Below are 19,245 nucleotides of genomic sequence, written 5' to 3' on the forward strand. Positions count from 1 at the left end.
GGGACACACGCGGTATGTGGACATCATAAACTTTACCATGTACATCGGTCCTTTTTTATAATTTAGATTTGTTTTTATTTGTACTCTACTAAATTCATCGTATTCTTGAATAAATCTAGTCAAAGTTTTTTATTTTTATTTTACATTAGTTAAGGTCGCTCGCATCGCTTAAGTTAATTAAGATTAGTTAAATAAGATGTTGGAGTACAAACAATCTTGAATCGAATCCAGTAATTTAAGTCTAGAAAGTATTTAAGTTTACTCTAAATTAGATAAAAATGAAGTAACGAACGAATTCGATTCAAGAAAGATCGTAAAAAGAGCATACCAATTCTTAAAAGGCCAACAACGTACTCGCGTGTCCTTTGGCAATGTAAGCGTCTATAGACGGGGAGAATCAGGTGAACCTCCTGCCAATTTGACCCCAGTCTCTCTCTTCAATCGGCAGCTCATGTCTGAGCGTCGTAGTCAGCAACGAAGCACCTGTAGGTTTCTGTTAAGCGCCTCTCTTATGACAGTGTACAGTTTTGAGGACGATGAGTGGTTGATCGGTCCTTCTGGTTTGTGAACGGCCATGTGATCTTAACCCCCTGTACCTGTATAATAAAAAACTTTAAACGTGAAAGGACTCTTTAAAGATCGCATTATAATGAGAAAAATACTAAACCAAATGAAAAAGGTACAGATATACTAATAATATTAACAACAAACAATATAAAATAAAACATTAACAAACTGTTTAAAACATTCCCATGTCCGCCCGGCTCCTGGGTGCGTCCACCGCCATTTTGTTTTCCCGAATTTTTAATTACGTACTTTTTGTCAACAACTGCCATCGACTGTCTGCTTTTTAGCGTTCCGAGAATTAAATTAACTAAATTTAATTTGATACGTTTAAGTTGTTTTGATTTATTAAAAAATATTTGTTTGGCGGCCCCTTTGATGAAACATTGTTGGGTATCAATGTCGGTATGCAAGTTACAATGCAGAATTCTATTCGTGTTGGCTTGTTGACTAGCTGTTACATGTGGTGTTGCTTGCTTTCACGTGTTTAAGACTTCCATCATCTTTAGCTGGAGTAATATCAGAGCGAATTGTTTTCCTAATAATATGAATTTCACGAACTCTTGGAAACCGATAAAATCAGCAGGACAAATATACATGAATGCTCTTGAATAGTAAATAAGTTAGCAAGTGTCCATAGACATGCAGAAATCTTCCAGTTTCTCCCTCAAGTTACGTGGTAAGGATCGATCATTTCTCTAGAACCCAAAAGAACTGGCCAAGTTAAATGCTAAGACATTCTGTAAACTTAACTTTGAAATCGAAATCTTACTTTGAGATATAAGTTTTGTACTTATTAGCCTTTAGATCCGTTCATAAACAGATAAAGGAGTCAAACCAACAGAAAACAGTCATTTTTCGACCCTATTTGTTTGCACATGCTTCTAATCCCAAATAATAATTGTTTTGCCAGGAATCAAACAGAGATTTAAAGAAAATAATAGTAAACAAGTTTGTGAAGTATACCTACGCATCTAATGAAACGCTTTTATCACTGTACGTATAAGTAGGAATGTGTTTCTTGCTAAATTAATATATAAAATTTTTGATGTTACGATTTTATCATATTTTTGTGTTACCGGCAGCTAGATGAGTTAGAGCCGGGAGCACTAACTGGGAAAAAAATAAAACACACTTTGTTTTTAAACTTTAATTTCGCTATTACGCGATGTGGACTTGACAAAAAACAGAACATGTTTACGGCAATCTTAAATGCAACGCCATCTACACTTTTCATTTATATACGCAAAAGCTACAATAATGTGTTAAATGTACGCTAGATGACGTGAAATTAAAAACAACTATGACAAGACATTAATTAACTTTTTCAGTTTGACACTAGATGCCGCTATACAACAATTAACACAGATGATAAAATTCAAGTAAAGGGAGAATTATAGAGGTGACTGATTGGTTATCGTGTTATAAGCTGAAATACGTTAAACAAATATCAAAAATTCCATAACTCCAGTACTACTTCGGGCAGATGGCGTTGTATACAAACAATTTTTTTTATCTCTCATGCTGGTTCAATCTACGGAGGCTGGTCACATCCATTCCATATATGGCAAATGCAGCCGGCTCTTCGAAGCGAACCTGATAATATTCAATTGAATTTTATTATTTATTTTTGATGACCCCCCTATACCTACGTTAATCTTCAGAATCTTAACAGGTTAATGATGCATATACTGACGTAATAAATTGTTATATATTATATATTTGTTAAACAATTTTTTTCAATGTAAATATTATTAATTCTAAGCGAATTTAATACATATTCATACCTCTTTTTCTTCTTTAGATTCATCCTTGGATTCCCTTGGAGACTTGTCCGCAAGTACCTTAACCTAAAATTGTTTTAATACAGTTTTCAGAGGCAATTATAATGATTGTTAAAAAGATTTTCTAATTATTTGTTAACATAATTAACATTGATATTAAAGTCGTTGCCATGAAGTTAATACTCAATAGGATAACATTTAAGACGTTTTAAATTAACTTTTGCATTGTATTTAAACTTAAGATACCAGTTACCATTTATTATTTACCGCATATTAATCATAAGTTAGATAATCAGAATAATAGATCTAATTATGAATTAAGACTTTACTCAGTAAATTCACCGAGTTTTAGTCATGCAAAAAATATTAGGATAAAAAGTAGCCTATGTCCTGTTGGCAACGTATGATTCGCGTAATATATACGAGAAGTAGAAATGCTTTAATATCGCGATCTTCTCAACACCCAGCGCCATCTAGCAGTATTAATAAACAACTGACAACTTACCCATTTTAACATCACCATTCAAAAGCTACATAGAACCTTTTTATTATTTTATATATAACAATTAAACTTACATCTTTAGAGGATTCGTTATCCGCCTTTACTCCAGTGACGGGCGGTATGTTGGGCCCTAGCTTCTCACATAACGTTGTGACCTAAACAGTGCCGTTATTTAAAACAATAATACTGATTTAGTGAACTTTAATTATCTCTGCTATAGAGCAGTCATTCAGATACGACACGAATATGATTAGTGTTTCTCAAAAATGTATTGGATTTGAGACACGGGGTAAAAACACATTTCAACATTTTTATTATTATTATTAAAGAATTAAAAACAACTTTGGAACTACTAATACTACTAATGATTAACTTTGGAATAAATTAACAACAGCTAAAGGTTACCAATGGACTCGAAACTAACTAAAATCCAAAATTTAAGTATCGATGTCTAAAAACCAATTAAAAGTATTGGAAAATTGTATTATAAAATTAATTATTATGTTTTTAATTATATATGTACATTGTACATGTTTCTCACCGTACAAAGCTTCCCTAATCCATAAATATTTCATAATCAAAATTAGCCAAATCGATACAGATACATTCTCGAGACAAACGAACAGCAATTCATTTCTACATATAGATATATAATATAGAAATATATGATTATAAGACAAATTTCGGTAATTTCTTTTATACACAAGGCGACTAAAATCTAAACTTGAAAAACTAAATATAAATTATTCAAATGTATACCCAATGATAAGAACAAGTATTTTTTTATACATAGGACCCCTAATCCTATCGACAACGCGATCAGACAAATCTGTGGCCGAGAAGCTAAACACAACATGAAGTATCAAATGTCCTCTTTCCTAAAAACTGACTTTATTTACTAATACTAATTCACTGGTGGGCCTGGCATCTCCACAAAGACAAAGTAATTTAGAGTATAATAAAATCGTCGTTATAAGTGTACTGGGTTTTCTGAAGTCAATTTAAGATAAACTAATAATGAAAGCTATATTGTCTAACTACGCGACATTACAGTAAATAAGTATTACATTGGGATATTGTGAAAAGCAGGCCCTGGCTCTGCCCGTGCATGGTGGGGCTACAGCGCGCCCATATCTGTCTCGATCCGCCGGATCAAACATATAGTAACCTATGAACAACAGTATTTACAGGTATAGGGCAGTGTTTGTCCTTTGATATATAATAGAAGTAGCGCTTTTGGCGCATGAGACCTTGTGATTCTCACACCCCAAACGAATATGTATGAAAATGGTCACGTGAAAAAGCGTGAGCCACTGCCATTTCCACTGGAAATACGTCCTGTTTTGCAAAAACCCGTCATCTTTTAGTCGATACCAACTTCGGGGCAATAAATTCAGATAGGACAACTTTCTCTGCAGCTGTGATACTTTTGACATTTAATACCTTTTGTCTTCAGTGACCGTGACCACGCACGCATAAAGCACGCGAAACGTCGGGAAAATTTTTAAATTTAGAATTATGTAAATAACTTTAAGCTATTTACATAGCTTTAATCCGTTCAAAAAGTATTTTTATTAATGTGTAAAAGCTATTTTAACAATACTATGTCCTGTTTCATTAAAAATGTATAAATACGATACAATCAAAATCTGTTATAGCGACATCGAAGGGTCTACTCATATTTGCTAAGTCTAAGTCCCGATAGTCTGAACAATCTAATAATTCAGCCGAGACATTTGATTTTGGTCAATATAATCGGTATGTTGTTCTAAACGATGTTGTCGTAATCAGTTTTCACTATTTCACTAATGGTAGGTCCGAAATCCTGGGTAATTCCAAGTTTCGAACATTGTACATAACATATTTTTTGCAGTAAAATAGTTAAATCAGAGAATTAATTGAATCTCTAGACAGTTAATTAAATGTCGATATTCAATCAAGTCGCTAGCATTTTGATTTAAATAAAGCAGCATCGAAAACGTTTAACTATCTGTCTGATCGAAAGCCAGCGTGTTGATTAACAATGTAAAACAAGACTCCGCCATGATTATTTCATTTGTTATTGGTATTTCGGTGTGATCGCGAAGAACTGAGAGCTTGGAAATTCCTTGTTTTGTTTTATTGTAAATGGTTAGGTTAGGTTAGTCTTGTTGTTTAGGAAACTAATTAAACGTTTCGTTCACTCACTTGTCTGACGGAACTTTAGCGACTTGATTGAATATCGATCTTTAATTAACTGTCTAGAGATTCAATTAACTCTCTCATTTAACTACTTTACTGCGACATCTTTACCATAACTTAAAGACGCGACAATGAATGGCACCTGTCAAAGATTTAATAAAACATTAAACGCGGATGTTAGCAGCTAATAAATATAGACAAACACTATTTAAAAGTCAGTTAAAATTAGTTACCTCTGGGTGTCCTGAAAAGTGCAACGGCAAAGTCACCCCGTCCAGCTAAAAATACACCCGATCTTTCTTCCCGGAAGAATTCTGATACCTGTTACCATACATAAACAACGGCTTTTTATAAAACTGTATACAATGTAAATTAAAAAAAAATTATAATTTTAAATATAAAACCAATGAGTTTGACACTTGACTCGTTTAAATTTTCCAAATTAAAAACAAAGTATTGTTTATAATTTGGAAAATTGGAATAAATATCACCTCAATACAATAGCAAAAAATAATTAAAAAAGAAGTATAAAGAATTTTCAGAATCCTTGTCTGGTTACATATAACATCAGTCCTCTAAAATCCATACAATTTATTTTTGCCTTTGTATTAACTAAAGTTTATCAATAAACAACCTACCTGTTCCACCAGGTCATCATCCACTTTTCCCTTTTGTCTGGCCCTGTACACCACCACGCGGCATACGCAGTTACCGGGCGTATAGAATTTGCGTAGAATCTGAAATAGCATTATTTATAACAGTAACATTAACATACGATAAAAAAAGGTTTTATATATTAATATATTCCTTTATTTTTATAATCGACTTCAGTAGAAACATAATATTTAAAGCAAAGAGAAGAAAACTAGTACATACAGTTAACACCGGTATTTATTTGGATTAAGAAACAAAATTGAGGATTTCATTACTATAAAATGCTCTATTTGCGCATATAACATTCGCTCGAACGGTGAAGAAAGACATCGTGAGGAAAGCGGCTTGTCTTAGACCAGAAAAGTCGACGGCGTGTGGCTGATCACCTACCTGCCTATTACATTGACACATGATCATGAAACAGATTCAGAAATCTGAGGTCCAAGACCTAAAAAGGTCGTAGCGCCACTGATTTTTTTTATCAGGCAAAAGACGACATTATGGCAAATATATATACCTGCTGTATAAACAATATCTTGCTATGTGGCCGGAAGTGCAAATAGCTGTCCTGGTAGAGCTGGTCACCACTCTCCAAGATCTGGTCGAGGGTCGACGAGCACCAACGACACACATCTTCCACTCGAGACATCGCTATTGCCATTACTGAACATGCCAACGCCTGGGAAAATAATCGCTGATATAAAAAATGGTTCATATATAAACGCAATGTAGTCTCGGAATAACTAATTGGTTAAAAAGCCTAACACCCCAATAATATGTACATGTACATTAGGGAGCGTTTAAGTATTAATGTCACAAATATTGGGGGGTTGTAAAATTTTATGATGCGGGGCGGGGATGGAATTATGCGATATTGTTTATATTATTTTTCACTTTTCAGTACTTTACACCACATAAAGGTAAGTTTTAGGTATAAAGAGTCACTATTGGAAACAGAAAACGTTAAGGCGTGTTTCATGGGGGGAGGGAATCTCCAAAAATTGATACTTTGCATAAATATATCTGACAAGATATTTAAAAAGACGTATGACAATATAATAAAAAATATACACGCAAATCACATGTGGACCTTAAGAAGACGTTGCATTAACCAGAACAATGCAACTTCCTCACAATGGAGTAGCCCGCAATATCGCAGCACACGACTCACGATATGTAAGTACATTTAAAATTTTAATAGAAAACACGTTCCGATAAAAATACGCTAATATATAGGACACTTGCAATAAGAATTAAGCTATTGGTTATATGGCTCACCTGATTCCCTCTAGATGCATAGGGGAATTTCCTACAGCTCATCGAGTGCTGAGCTGATAAGAACTGAGTGCCATCGTGAAGGACCAGCCAGCCGCTGGTGTTACGTTGACCTTTGGCATAAACGGCATCGTTAGATCGATCAATTCAAAATATCCGCATATGCAGCCTTTTATAAATACCTATATTAAATAATGTCAAGGTTAAATGAATTACAATCGGTGTCAAATCTTTGGTCCAAATATTTGCGAAAAATTTAATCACAGTTAAGGAAAAATTTAAAGATCAATCAATTTTTGACATTTATTATAAATACGCTAACTGTTCTTATAACACACATTCAAATACTCATTCATTCACGCATACTTAGGTCGTACACGAATTTTGTTTGACAAGATGTAACACTTACGTCTTTCTTTAAAACAATTGTTTTAAACTGTACCATAATCTAGTCACCAAAAACACAGCGGCGATAAATAATTTTGTCACAAGTATATATTTTTCATGAATAAAGTTTTATTATAATTAATACGACCTTTACATTCCTATATTAAAATGGCTGAGTTTGCGGTGCTTTGCAAAGAAAAAGATGTATTTATTTATTATCATCAATAAAATAGTTTTTATATGTGAACTTAATAATTATAATGCACTTAGCCATCGCTTGGTCTCAGAATGTGTATCTTTAATGCTCTTTGTTAATTATTAATCATTACAGGTAATATTGCGGTTTTTTGACGGTAGTCCATTCAATAATTGCATACCCTCATAGTTTATAGATTTTTTCGGCTTTCGTTAAAACAAAACAATTTTATTTATTTCTATATTAGCGTGGCCACCCAGCGTCATACCTTTGAGCTTTCCTTCTTGCTTGTCTCTCTTCTCCGAGGCTCGTTGTGCATCAATGCATGTAGCACTTCCAGGCGGGTGTTTTCTATCGGACTCAGAGGCACGCCGCTTGCTTCCATGAATATCCACCTGACGATGGCAAACGTGTTATTTTATAGCCAGCGAGACAATAGAAAAACATATTAAAATAATATAACGAAAGTGATTCTAATGTAGGTACGGAAAAAAAATGTATTTTTTTTTTAATTTTATCAAACGGAAATCGTCACTTCCTTCTGTAAACAAACTTCCGTCTCTTACCTTACTAGTAGCAGGCACCAGCCTAACACCAGGTGGGGCTCTCACCAACGGTGGTTCCACACCGCCCAACTTCTTAATTGGCTGAACCACCGCTGCCATCGCGTACAGTTGGAAATCGTGTTTGGGTCTTTCTACTACTGGGATATTTTGGAGGTAGCTAAAATATTTAATTTGTTTTATTCATTTAGAGCCTGAAGCGTTATAATAAATAAACAGAAAAAGTATATCAAACTCTACACCAATTAGATATTGGTGTACAGTTTGATTCACATTATACTATGATATACTTTATACTATGTAACAAGAACGCTTGGTAAAATGAAAAAACGAGTTATCATAAGAACGTTAACGTTTTATGTTTTTCTTGTTATTTTATATGGAATTTATTATAAATTTTGTATAAATATTTTTTTTATTACATTAGTATTAAGTTATTGTAAGAATAGGAAATAAGTAATAAAAGTTCTTCAATCCTGAAATAGTATATAGTCTGTGTAGTTATCATAATAATATGCCGAATATTAACATAGTTCTGCGACCTTTAGCCTAAAGCTAATATTATGACCTTGTGTCTGACCAATAGCAAATGATTATTTTAAAGTTCCTGTGTGCACCAGAAAATTCATACTCACGCAAAAGCCATTAATTTGGCAGATGTAAATGTTAAAACGCAGGCCGCCCCATCATCCTGAAACCGAAGACTGAATATAATCCCTGGCTATACCCTATACACCTTTATCGTGGTGTAGGTGTATCTGGACTATAGGACTTTTACATACTAGATTATAACATTTATTTATAGTATACCTGAGCATCGACCCTAAGCCCCGTAGGCCCACAAGCGTGAGGCTCCATCATGTAATATGATGGGGCTCCAACCACTCTCCATACTGCTACTGCATGAGGCACGGACCAAAGGATACCGTGCGTGTGGGATTCAAAGAATCTTTCGAGTGCACACCTTAATAAAAATGATTTGATAACTACCAAAAATAATAACCGACAATATTAACAAAAATCTAGTGGCGCTACAACTGTTAATTTTTTTAAGATTGCATCCGTTTCTTCGACCATGATCTGATGTTAAGTGATATGTGCCCATGGGCACACACGTTGCCAGGGCGTTCCCGGTCCTTTATATAAGACCCGGATAAGGGTCACACGGTTAATCCATTAGGTCACACTAGTGAATTAAGTGTTTGGTTTAAAACAAATTTTATTTAACGAAAAAATCAATATATTTGCCCTAGGACCAACTTCAAAAATCCCTAAGTATCGATTATAAAACCCCTAAACATCAATTACAAAAGCCCTTAACATCGATTACAAAACCCCTAATGTTTTTGTTGTACACGGTAAAACCGTGTAGTAGTCGTTGTAGCTGTTGTAAGCCAACGTTAGTTGGTTGGGTTCTAGGCTAAATATAAATTGTAGAGAATCGTGCGTTTTTAATATAACCTGACAGTCATCTCAGTAGGTTCTTTCTGCTCCAACTTGCCAGTAAAGACCTGTTGCAAATCGTATCTCACGTAGTTAACACCCAAAACGAATCTCTTTAGGACCTGTTACAAGAAATTAAAGGAATGTATATTTATAGAAGTCCCTTTACTTGATGCGTAATGAAAAAAGTTCTCCCACGACAAATTCGTAGTGAGTGAATAGTGATAGCACCAAACTGGAAGTTCGTGCCTTCCCGCAAATGAACTTCAAAATTTTTGGGCGAAAGGAATTGTAACAATAACAATAGATATAATGTTCCGCAATTGAAACCCGACACAACTCACTTGCAAAGGCAGCAACACATCTTCTCCTGGTCGAAATTCATACCCCAGCGACCCCAATGAAGCAGTGAAGAGCTGACACGCCACCGCCATGATTTCGTCGACGGTACGTCGCGTCCAGAGGTGAGGACGACGGATGTGGGACATACAAGCACCGACTATAGCTCCACACGCAGATTGTAGTAGAGCGTCACGAGTGAACCTGAATATTAAAGTTCTCAAGCAAATAGCTATGGAGCCAGAGTAGAACGACAATTAATGCTATTTTTACAAGATATTTAGATAATGTTAAAACACAAACTTGTATTGCATATTTTACTTATCATAATATTTAGTCAATCAGTTTAGAAATCAAGTAAATATCGAAGAAATAAATTAAAATTTGTATTAATTTTCAACAATTAGTATTAATATTTTAGTGACAATTAAATTAATTGAATTCCTAAGATATCTTCCTTTTCCCTCCTTTAAGTCGCAGAAATCTAAAGTTAGTGAAGCAGAAATCTATGAACAAGACTTAAAAGTTACTTTGCCAAAGAAGTTTCACTTCTGACATGTGTACTTTGTACGCACTAATCTAAACCTTTAAAATAAAAATATTTAGAATATATTGATATTTACAGCTGTACTTATTTACACATACCTGACCAAATCAGGAGGGCGAGATCCTCGTAATATTGTTCGTCCACGCGCTGTTTCCACATAAGCTGTTAATACCTATCAAATTATAATAGTTAAGCACAAAACTATAAAGTATAAACATAGGTTTGATTTGAATTTGATTGACTTGATTTTGAATTACGGGAGTCATAGTTTGTTTTAATTTGAATATCACCTTAAGTTCAGTACCACTACATATCTCATAAATTGGTAAAGTAGTTAGACTCACAATATATATACAATTAATTTCCAAATAGTAGTAAGAATATGGTTACCTTCCACTCATATCCTTCATCTGGCACGGCCCCTTGAGCAGTGACCGCTCCGGGCGTTTTTGACAGCTCCCAGAAGACTTTCACAGGTGATATACTGAACCTAAACACAAAAAAATAAGAATAACCCAACTTATAGAAAAAACAACTTCAAAATATTTTAAAAGTATTCTTTAGGAATATTATCGAACAAGGAGAATCCTCTGCTAGTTGTTTCCAAAATCTCATGCAGAGAGATATTGAGCACAATTTATTGAAAGCCAAAATCAACTTTTTAAATATTTTTATCCTACTGGCTTCATCCCCAAAAAAATCCGCTCCGGGTCCTTGGAAGCTAAGCTATATTTATTTATTTATAACAGGAAAATATTTTTTTATTTTATTTTGTTGAATTGTTTACATTACAATGTATTATATTCGCTTTGTTCTTATTATAACTAGTAACTTGTGTGTTGTCGTTGAGTTTTGTCCTTTAAGCTTAAAACTAATGATTCATACATAAAATGAAATAAATTGGAAAAAATAAAGCATTTATATGCTACTGAATTTATGGAGTTAATCTTACTTATTAGATCCAGGTCGTGCCAATCTTCCAACATTGAACGTAAACGTTTCGGCCACATGGTCGGCCATGGAATATGCAATAAGGGCACAGGCCCCACCCGGGGACACGCGTCCTTGGGGCCCAACAGCGTGAGGCTCCCACATACAAATCGATTTATCGTCAGCCCCACGCCAGATAGCGACACAGTAGTCCTTGCAGCAGAGGATACCGTGCTTATACTAAAAAGTTGATGAAGCTGATGTTTATTCGGAACAATTTCGTTATTTCCACAAATAATTTATTTATAACTAAAGTATACTAACAATAATTTCTTAGAAATTACCCTCTAATAAATTAAATACCATCGTATTTAGTTATTTATTAAGATAAAACACATCATATCTAACGCATTCTAAAATAAATGACTATTATGGTGAACATAAATTTTACAAAAAATAATACAAATATCCTTCCAATTTTAGTCTTTACTAGTAATTTCTTGATTAACAATGCGGACTAGGTAGCAGATAGGCGCTTAGCAATGCTTTTTTTTTAAATTTATCAGCCCACTAGCGAATATATCTAGTAGTGTTTATTGTCATATACGCGAATTCGAATGAGAGGTGCCTGAACTTCTAGTTAGTATTGAGAGAGGAAATTTGGAAAATTCTGCAGTTTTTAAATTTGGGATTGAATATGGGATCCTTGTATCATAGTTAATATGAAAGAAAAATTCTTACAGATTCAAAGAACTTCAATAAAGCCTTCTTTAAACCCATCACAGGGCCCGTATCTCCAGCCTTAATGTCGCCAGTCACCGCATCGCTCTCTACTTCCAACTTTACCTAAAATTATTAAGAACCACTTTAATGCCACACTATTAAAAATTACATGTCAAATGGGTGTTATTATTATACTCTTAATCTACATTATTTCTTTTTTTTCTTATGTAATAGGAGGCAAACGGGTAGAAGTCTCACTTGATGTTAAGTGATACCGCCGCCCATGGACTCGCAATGTGCCGGCCCTAGGACCCTAAATCGAATTTGTTCGGAAATATTTCAGTTGGCAGCCGATTTCGTTGTGATCTGTATAAGACCCCTTATGGGTGAAGGCCTCCTCCTGAACTTTTGGATCTGATCTCGCTTATTAGCATTTAAAATTTATATTAGACAATTCCTATTCCAGTCGAATGCGTACCTTTGTTATTTTTATATACAGTAATTATTTATTATCGTTTAGATTTATTATATTATAAAATAATATTGGTATATAAAGAATTATAAATCATGAATATATAATATACACTTGAAGGCTTCCGTTGGAAGATTTAAGAAAGTATTTAACTTACATTAAAACTAGTGACGTGGAAGTTGGGCACCAGTTCACCCGGTGTCAATTTGGGTGGATGAGAGGCCCTTGGTAAAGACATGCTGTACAACCGGTCTCCATACTTCAGCATGCTGTCTAGAACTGCCGCCTTCCAATAGATGTAAGGCTCAATGTGATCTACAACTATGCCCATTGCTGCATTCGCTACGTCCTGTTGTTCAAAACAAATGCTTATTATTCTATCTTGGCGTTCACGACTTTCGTAACGTTCATAAGTGTACATTGTGTGACCTACATGAATAAATGTTTTTTTTTTAATTTTTCATTATTATCTACCATTATAGCTTAACACTAATTCAATAAAAACGAGTTCGTTCATAAAAAAAAATATGTGAAATGTACTTCTGACTTCAGTCGGTGTTAAACTAAATGTGTCAATGTTTACAGCAACATTATTATTGCACGCGTATTTATTTTTTAATATTCAAAAGACGCCGGTTAATGAATTATTTTCTATATGAATGGGAAATATAAAATTATGTGTAAGTTTACAGAAATTTCATTTTTGTAATGAAAATTAGTTTGGTATTTTTTTGTTCTATAATTATTTTAATAAGATTTGGTTAGTCAATTCTTGCACTTTACCCATCACATTTTTCTTTTTATTTTATTTTCCGTACTAGGGTTGCCTGGAAGAGATTACTTGATAGCGATAAGGCCGCCTGTTGCATCCCTTATAATTTGTATGTTTTTTTATTTTGTATAAATGTAACGAAGTGTGAGTATCACATTAAGAAAACAGATATAAATAGCATAATCTATTTATCACCTCACCTGATTATCTCTATTCGGTTGATCCAAAAAGTAATTCTCATTCTGAGCAACCCGACCTCGTATGGATCCAACAGCGCGCCCCAAACGCGTGAAATACTTTCCAAGAGCAGCGTCTTCCAACGCTTCTATAAGCTCTTCTCCCTCTAAAAATTGAACTGCCTTTTAAAACTGTTCCTCTAAAGCAAGATTAACTGACACTCATGCTTACTAATAATTATGATGGCTATTATAATGTATAAAATAAAAATGAATCGCAAAATGTGTTGGTAAGCGCATAACTCTACAACGCCTGAACCAATTGTACCAATTCTTTTTTTTTAAATATTCGTTGAAGTCTAAGGATGATTTTTACGGACAGAAAAATTCGAATAATTTCCCCATACAAACGTTTTGTAAATAAAATGTAGAGTCAATTTGATCTTTATTGCTATTCAATAAAGTTCATATTAAATTACAAGCACTCACTGTTGTCTAAGCAATGTCGCGTTCCGAAACACAACAAGTGATAATATCGCGAACCCGACCAAATTGAATAGTAAAAAAATGTGAGAGCTATAGATCATTAGTCGCGGTAAAAAAAGGATTTCATTTTTGAATTATTAATTTAATATCCCTATCTGAGCAAAATTATTTGAATACATACTAATAGGAAAATATATCAATGAGGCACACAATTTTTAAATATTTGTCACTTTTAGGTTCCCACTATCTATTACATTATTTTCCAATCAGGTTTGAACCCTAAGTTCGCCTCTTAGATTATAGCCCTCTAGCAGACATCCCAGTTGGGGTTTTTTAGTGGGTCACAGAAGAGTGGCCGAAGTTCGAGCGAAGATACTTTGGTCGCCCTAGCTGAACCTCACACATCGGCTTATCATCAGAGGGTGATGGTTCTGCCATAAGAATTTTTTGCGCCGACTATAAAATTGGTAGGAACAAAAAACTGCCACATTTCAAATCTTTTTGACAGAACGAAGTCTGTGGGGTCCGCTAGTCTCCCATAATAAAGTGGAGTGTACAGTGCTAACTGAAGAAGTATTTGTTTAATATAATATTCATAACATAGTAATAATAATCATTAAAATGGATATATAGAAAGCAAAAACGCAAGAGTCTCTACTCCACAGGAAACATAATTAAGATTGAAGGAATGACTCTTATATTTGAGCCGTTTATTAGAATCTGTCTGCTCTGCAGTCACACCAGCTCTTGTGCATGAATATAATGATTTCTTTTAATTGATAAATTCAAGGATCGATAGTTGGGAAGAAACTTAAAAGGAAAAAAAATCTGTCAATTTTCTCGAGATATGTGATCAAATAACTCCTCAATTATTTGACGTAAAATCTGGAGCTTGACCTTAATTGGTTTTCCCACTTAGTTTTCTAACTCACCTTCCTCGTCAGCAGCCTCATCTTCTCCCTTCTTCGCAGCTGGTGCTTTCTTCTCTTTCAATACGGATGTCAGTTCGTTTGTCACTTTCACCGGGTAGAGCTTGTAGGGCGCTAGACACTGCTTCCTATCAAGGCCGCCTTGAATTGCTAAACCAAAAAATTACTTTTATTGGAATTCCAGAAAATTGGCCTAATATTTTACTATTTCTCTATACCAGCACCAAACAAATTTGCATTTGCAAGAAACAAATTCTTCTTATAATTTCTTTTTCATGTTACATTTATCTATTTGAAAAAACTCCAACAATATGATGATTCATATAATAGTGTAAGACTTGGTAAAAAATATAGAACTTACTCAATTTATCAATAAACTCCCCCGGGCTGGCAAACACCATTAGAGCAGGACAGGATTCAGGAGGAACAAATTCTGGCTCGGGCTCTGGTTTTTCTTCACCCTCTATAGGATATACATACAATAAGATATAACAAGCTGAACAATCTCTGAAAGATAACTTGTTTTCAGCTGTAAAAGCAGGAGCAGAAGAAATCACGAACATACCACGTGTCCTTGATCGCCATATCAGGTAATTCCGTAAATACATATTACAAAGTTAATTTCGTGTAATCATAATAATAATAATCATTTATTTGCCAAGATGGTGGGACAATGCGATATTTGTAATTTTTAAATTACTACATTTACCTAGGGTTAAAAATAATCTGCGCTTGACCGCTTTCAACACATATATGCCTTATACGCCATTTATTGTTAAATTATATGTACGAATAACACAACATAATTTTGTATTATATGATTTAGACATATACTTTATTACATACCTCCTCCAGCTTCGTCTTCCTCCTCTTCAGCAGCATCACCACCTTCTCCTGCCATTTCATCTTTGATGCGTTGGAGCCTCAGTTCATCACCTATTTACCGTAATTTTTATTAAAATCGCATTTGTTGCTTTCTTATTTTTTATATAATTAACCTCACCAGCCATTTATTTCTATCAGATTCCTACCTTTAGTAATCCTTTGTCTCGTCAGTATGCCTTTAGTAAGAGTAGGGGCTGGGTCAAACGCCACCACTTTTCCACCAGCTCTCATCCATACACCCAGTTGATGGTAATCACCCACCAAAAGAGACACAGACGTCGGTTTCGTCTCATCATACCACATCTTGAAGAGGGCGTCTTTGATTTCTGAAATTTAACCAGGAACCAAAATTGGCTATATGAATAAAACACATAATACTAGCCAACATTGAAGAAATAAAGTATATTTATATAAGAGACACCATTTTTTATGCAGTTAGTTAGTTATCGAAATTTTACGACACTTTTGTTATTACTGAATCACTTTAAATTTTCTACTAACGTTTCATAGGTGGTTCTTTTTCTTCTTCTTCTTCACCCTCTCCAATTTCATCCGGTTCTGGTTCTTCTTCACCCTCGCCCTCCTGTCAATAAAAAGTATTTTATCTCATTTTTGGTAAAATGGTAACAAACATTGTGGATAAATTGTGGATAAACTCACCCCAGCTGGTTCATCAGGAAGTCTTAAAGGCAATCTTATAGGTTCACCCAACTCTATTGAGAACGTGTTAGCCCCCATTTCGAACTTCTCCGTCAAATCTTCCGGTGCCAGTTCCTTCTTACCAGTCTTCTTGTAAAAGTTGAGGTAGTATTCCGTGCCAGCGTCTAATTAAACAAAAAAAAATGTAGAAACTTTTAATAAATTTATTACAAGTTTATTATATTTCAAATAAAACAAATTGAACCACACAAAGAATTCCGGGAACCCACCAGGGAATACATTTTAAGAGAATTGATAATTTTAAAAAAAATTGATGTGCCAAAGGTGAAAATAAAAAAATTCTATGTGATCTACATAAACATACCTAATCGTTTATCAAATGACGAACATAAATTTATAACAACATATAACATTTAAATCAAAACTTCTTTATATTACAAGGGACCTTTTTAATAATAAAAACATAGTAAAATTAACATGCCTAAGAAATTATACATATGATCTTGATGCATATGAGGAGGCGGAACTGACTCCGTAGCCGCAGCAAAAGCCGCCGCTGCCGGCAGGGCTAGGGTTCGACCTGCCATGTCTTCCTCCTGATGAAAATATTGTAAATAGATTGTAGTTCAGTAAAATTCTCTTTTTTCTCTCTTTCTTTTCTATATGTCGCCAACATTCAAACTGATTTGGGTTTAAATACCTCCTCTACTTTGTCACAACCAACGACATATATTATTATGAAAATCATTTACTTAAATCAAAACAGCAATTCTTAGAAACGACAGCCCATCTACGTAAAATTTTATATATCCCTCCTAAAACAAAATGTATGTTCTTTATAACACATACCCCAATTCCAGCCTTTTCAGCGAGTTTTCCTAAAGCAGTATTCTCCCCTCGAGGACCCATGAGTATAGCCGCTGTTCCTTTCGCTATCCATTGAAATTGCTTGTTCTGAAACGGTTTTAATTTATGTTTGAAGAGTTCTAAAAAAGGCTATAAATAAGCCTCTACTATCTAAAAAATCTACACAGAACCAAACTTTTGGAATACATTTAGAAAATCTACTATTGTCAATGAAGCGTAACACCTCAAGTTTCGTCTCCGGGGCGCCCAACTCAGCATTCAATTTGCTAGCAGTGACAGCCACAGGAGAGATATTGAAGCTATCGTCATTCCCTGGAGCTAAATTCCCAAGAATAACGTTTGCCAAATCGTCCGTAGTACCCTTGACGCGGATGAGACAGGCGGCTGCGCGAGGTTCTTCCGATGGATATCCTTTAATACAAAAGTATCACTACGTAATTACCGAGGCATTTCGTGGCAAGCTTTCTTCACAAATATTAAGTTCTAAATGTTTTCTATGTATATAATTTGATAATTTTGTTTACAAATAAAAAAAATGAGAAACTGCTTGCTTCTCTGAAATTTCAGTGAAAATGCAATATCGATAGAAACAAATTCTTTTTTGATTACTCTGTAGATCCATTAAACATTATACCCTGTTATCTTTGATATCTTAAAGGGGTTTCACCCTGCTTTGAATTTTTTCTAGTATCTAGTCGATCATATTATGCTTACCATTATCATCACATCCATGAGGATCAAAGAAGTAGAAACTATCCTCATGTCGCCAAATGGCCGTGGAGCCACCACGGGCAGTCACCACAGCATGAGAATGCTCCTTGAATAGACGTCTGAGGGAGTCTTTGAGGGATATAACTCCGCTATCCTTTTGCGGACTTAGCTCGCCTAAAATTTTTTTGACTTGGTATAAAACCATTACTAATTTTAGTCTAATAAACACGCACCCATTCAAATAATCATTCACTCACTTAAGGTCTAAAACAAATTTTATTTGATAAGATGTAAGCCTAGTTTTTCCTTTAAAACTATTGTTTTAAACATGTACCCTGTACCACGGAATAATTGTAAACCTAGTCACTGTGGTCACAATCATATTTCTTTCATGAATAAAGTTTAATTATTATTATTAAACACATAAAACGATAAGCTTCAAATTCAATAAGATCGATAAAAATAACTTTCGATATAGTGACTATTAAAATTTAAAACTCTAAATAATAATTACAAGTAGTACACAAACACACATCACATGACAAGGAATTTATAATTCCACATACAATATTAACTAAATCTTTCTATATATATACATGACCCTAATATATTGATTTGAATTTGTTCATTTGTTTGCTAGTTTTTTTTAAATTTTTTTACTTTAATTAAACAACTCACCACTGTAGACACTATCCAGAACCTCAGTCTCAATACAGTCGTACTCCGAAATCTTAAACCTATTCATTACATCCACGGCTGCTAGGGTCCCACTGGGCCCCGTCTCTTCTTCTTCGCCAGCCTCTTCATCAGCTTGAGGTGTTTCTAGACTGATACCCATCTTTTCTAGGTGTTCCATAGTGTTTTGATAAAGGATATCACCGCGGATAACCGTCTGAAATGTTTTTAATTGAGTGTTTTAATTCTGTATTGTTCCAAGTAGCATTGGATGGTTTTGAAGTTTTGGTAAAGTTATCAAAATCAGCAATGTTTTCCGTTCAAGCCTCGGGTATCCCAAGTAGTGACTGCAAATAATTATAATCTCGTCAAAATTATTAAGTAAGAAATCGTGTTTGATACTTTGTGTTAAAATATAAAGTCTTTCCAATGGTTAAAACCATCTGCATTTGTAGATATAAGATTTTGTTGCTCAAGACAACCTCGTACTTAGTCTTCTATGAATACAGCAGTTGCTTATATTC

General features: G+C 34.3%; 1 protein-coding gene across 1 annotated transcript in view; it reads right to left on the bottom strand.

Moving 5' to 3' along the window:
- Window positions 1-1,699: 1,699 nt before the first annotated feature.
- LOC123717170 overlaps window positions 1,700-19,245 on the bottom strand; it is a 29,461-nt gene continuing 11,915 nt past the window's right edge. The window contains exons 21-51 of the mRNA XM_045673037.1: window positions 18,725-18,938; window positions 18,050-18,220; window positions 17,559-17,746; window positions 17,318-17,422; window positions 16,950-17,064; window positions 16,469-16,632; window positions 16,310-16,391; window positions 15,955-16,134; window positions 15,770-15,859; window positions 15,285-15,386; window positions 14,927-15,073; window positions 13,533-13,675; window positions 12,718-12,909; window positions 12,107-12,211; window positions 11,388-11,605; window positions 10,826-10,925; window positions 10,534-10,607; window positions 9,894-10,092; window positions 9,568-9,671; window positions 8,917-9,070; window positions 8,742-8,797; window positions 8,110-8,266; window positions 7,812-7,938; window positions 6,964-7,073; window positions 6,203-6,364; window positions 5,670-5,768; window positions 5,265-5,352; window positions 3,918-4,018; window positions 2,925-3,005; window positions 2,352-2,414; window positions 1,700-2,160 (exon numbers count right to left, since the gene is read on the bottom strand). Of these exons, the coding sequence (XP_045528993.1) occupies window positions 2,077-2,160; window positions 2,352-2,414; window positions 2,925-3,005; window positions 3,918-4,018; window positions 5,265-5,352; window positions 5,670-5,768; window positions 6,203-6,364; window positions 6,964-7,073; window positions 7,812-7,938; window positions 8,110-8,266; window positions 8,742-8,797; window positions 8,917-9,070; window positions 9,568-9,671; window positions 9,894-10,092; window positions 10,534-10,607; window positions 10,826-10,925; window positions 11,388-11,605; window positions 12,107-12,211; window positions 12,718-12,909; window positions 13,533-13,675; window positions 14,927-15,073; window positions 15,285-15,386; window positions 15,770-15,859; window positions 15,955-16,134; window positions 16,310-16,391; window positions 16,469-16,632; window positions 16,950-17,064; window positions 17,318-17,422; window positions 17,559-17,746; window positions 18,050-18,220; window positions 18,725-18,938 (3,975 nt within the window). The 3' untranslated portion in view covers window positions 1,700-2,076. The remainder of the gene's footprint in view (window positions 2,161-2,351; window positions 2,415-2,924; window positions 3,006-3,917; window positions 4,019-5,264; window positions 5,353-5,669; window positions 5,769-6,202; window positions 6,365-6,963; window positions 7,074-7,811; window positions 7,939-8,109; window positions 8,267-8,741; window positions 8,798-8,916; window positions 9,071-9,567; window positions 9,672-9,893; window positions 10,093-10,533; window positions 10,608-10,825; window positions 10,926-11,387; window positions 11,606-12,106; window positions 12,212-12,717; window positions 12,910-13,532; window positions 13,676-14,926; window positions 15,074-15,284; window positions 15,387-15,769; window positions 15,860-15,954; window positions 16,135-16,309; window positions 16,392-16,468; window positions 16,633-16,949; window positions 17,065-17,317; window positions 17,423-17,558; window positions 17,747-18,049; window positions 18,221-18,724; window positions 18,939-19,245) is intronic.

This window comes from Pieris brassicae, chromosome 12 (assembly GCF_905147105.1).
Source record: "Pieris brassicae chromosome 12, ilPieBrab1.1, whole genome shotgun sequence".
Classification (NCBI taxonomy): domain Eukaryota; kingdom Metazoa; phylum Arthropoda; class Insecta; order Lepidoptera; family Pieridae; genus Pieris; species Pieris brassicae.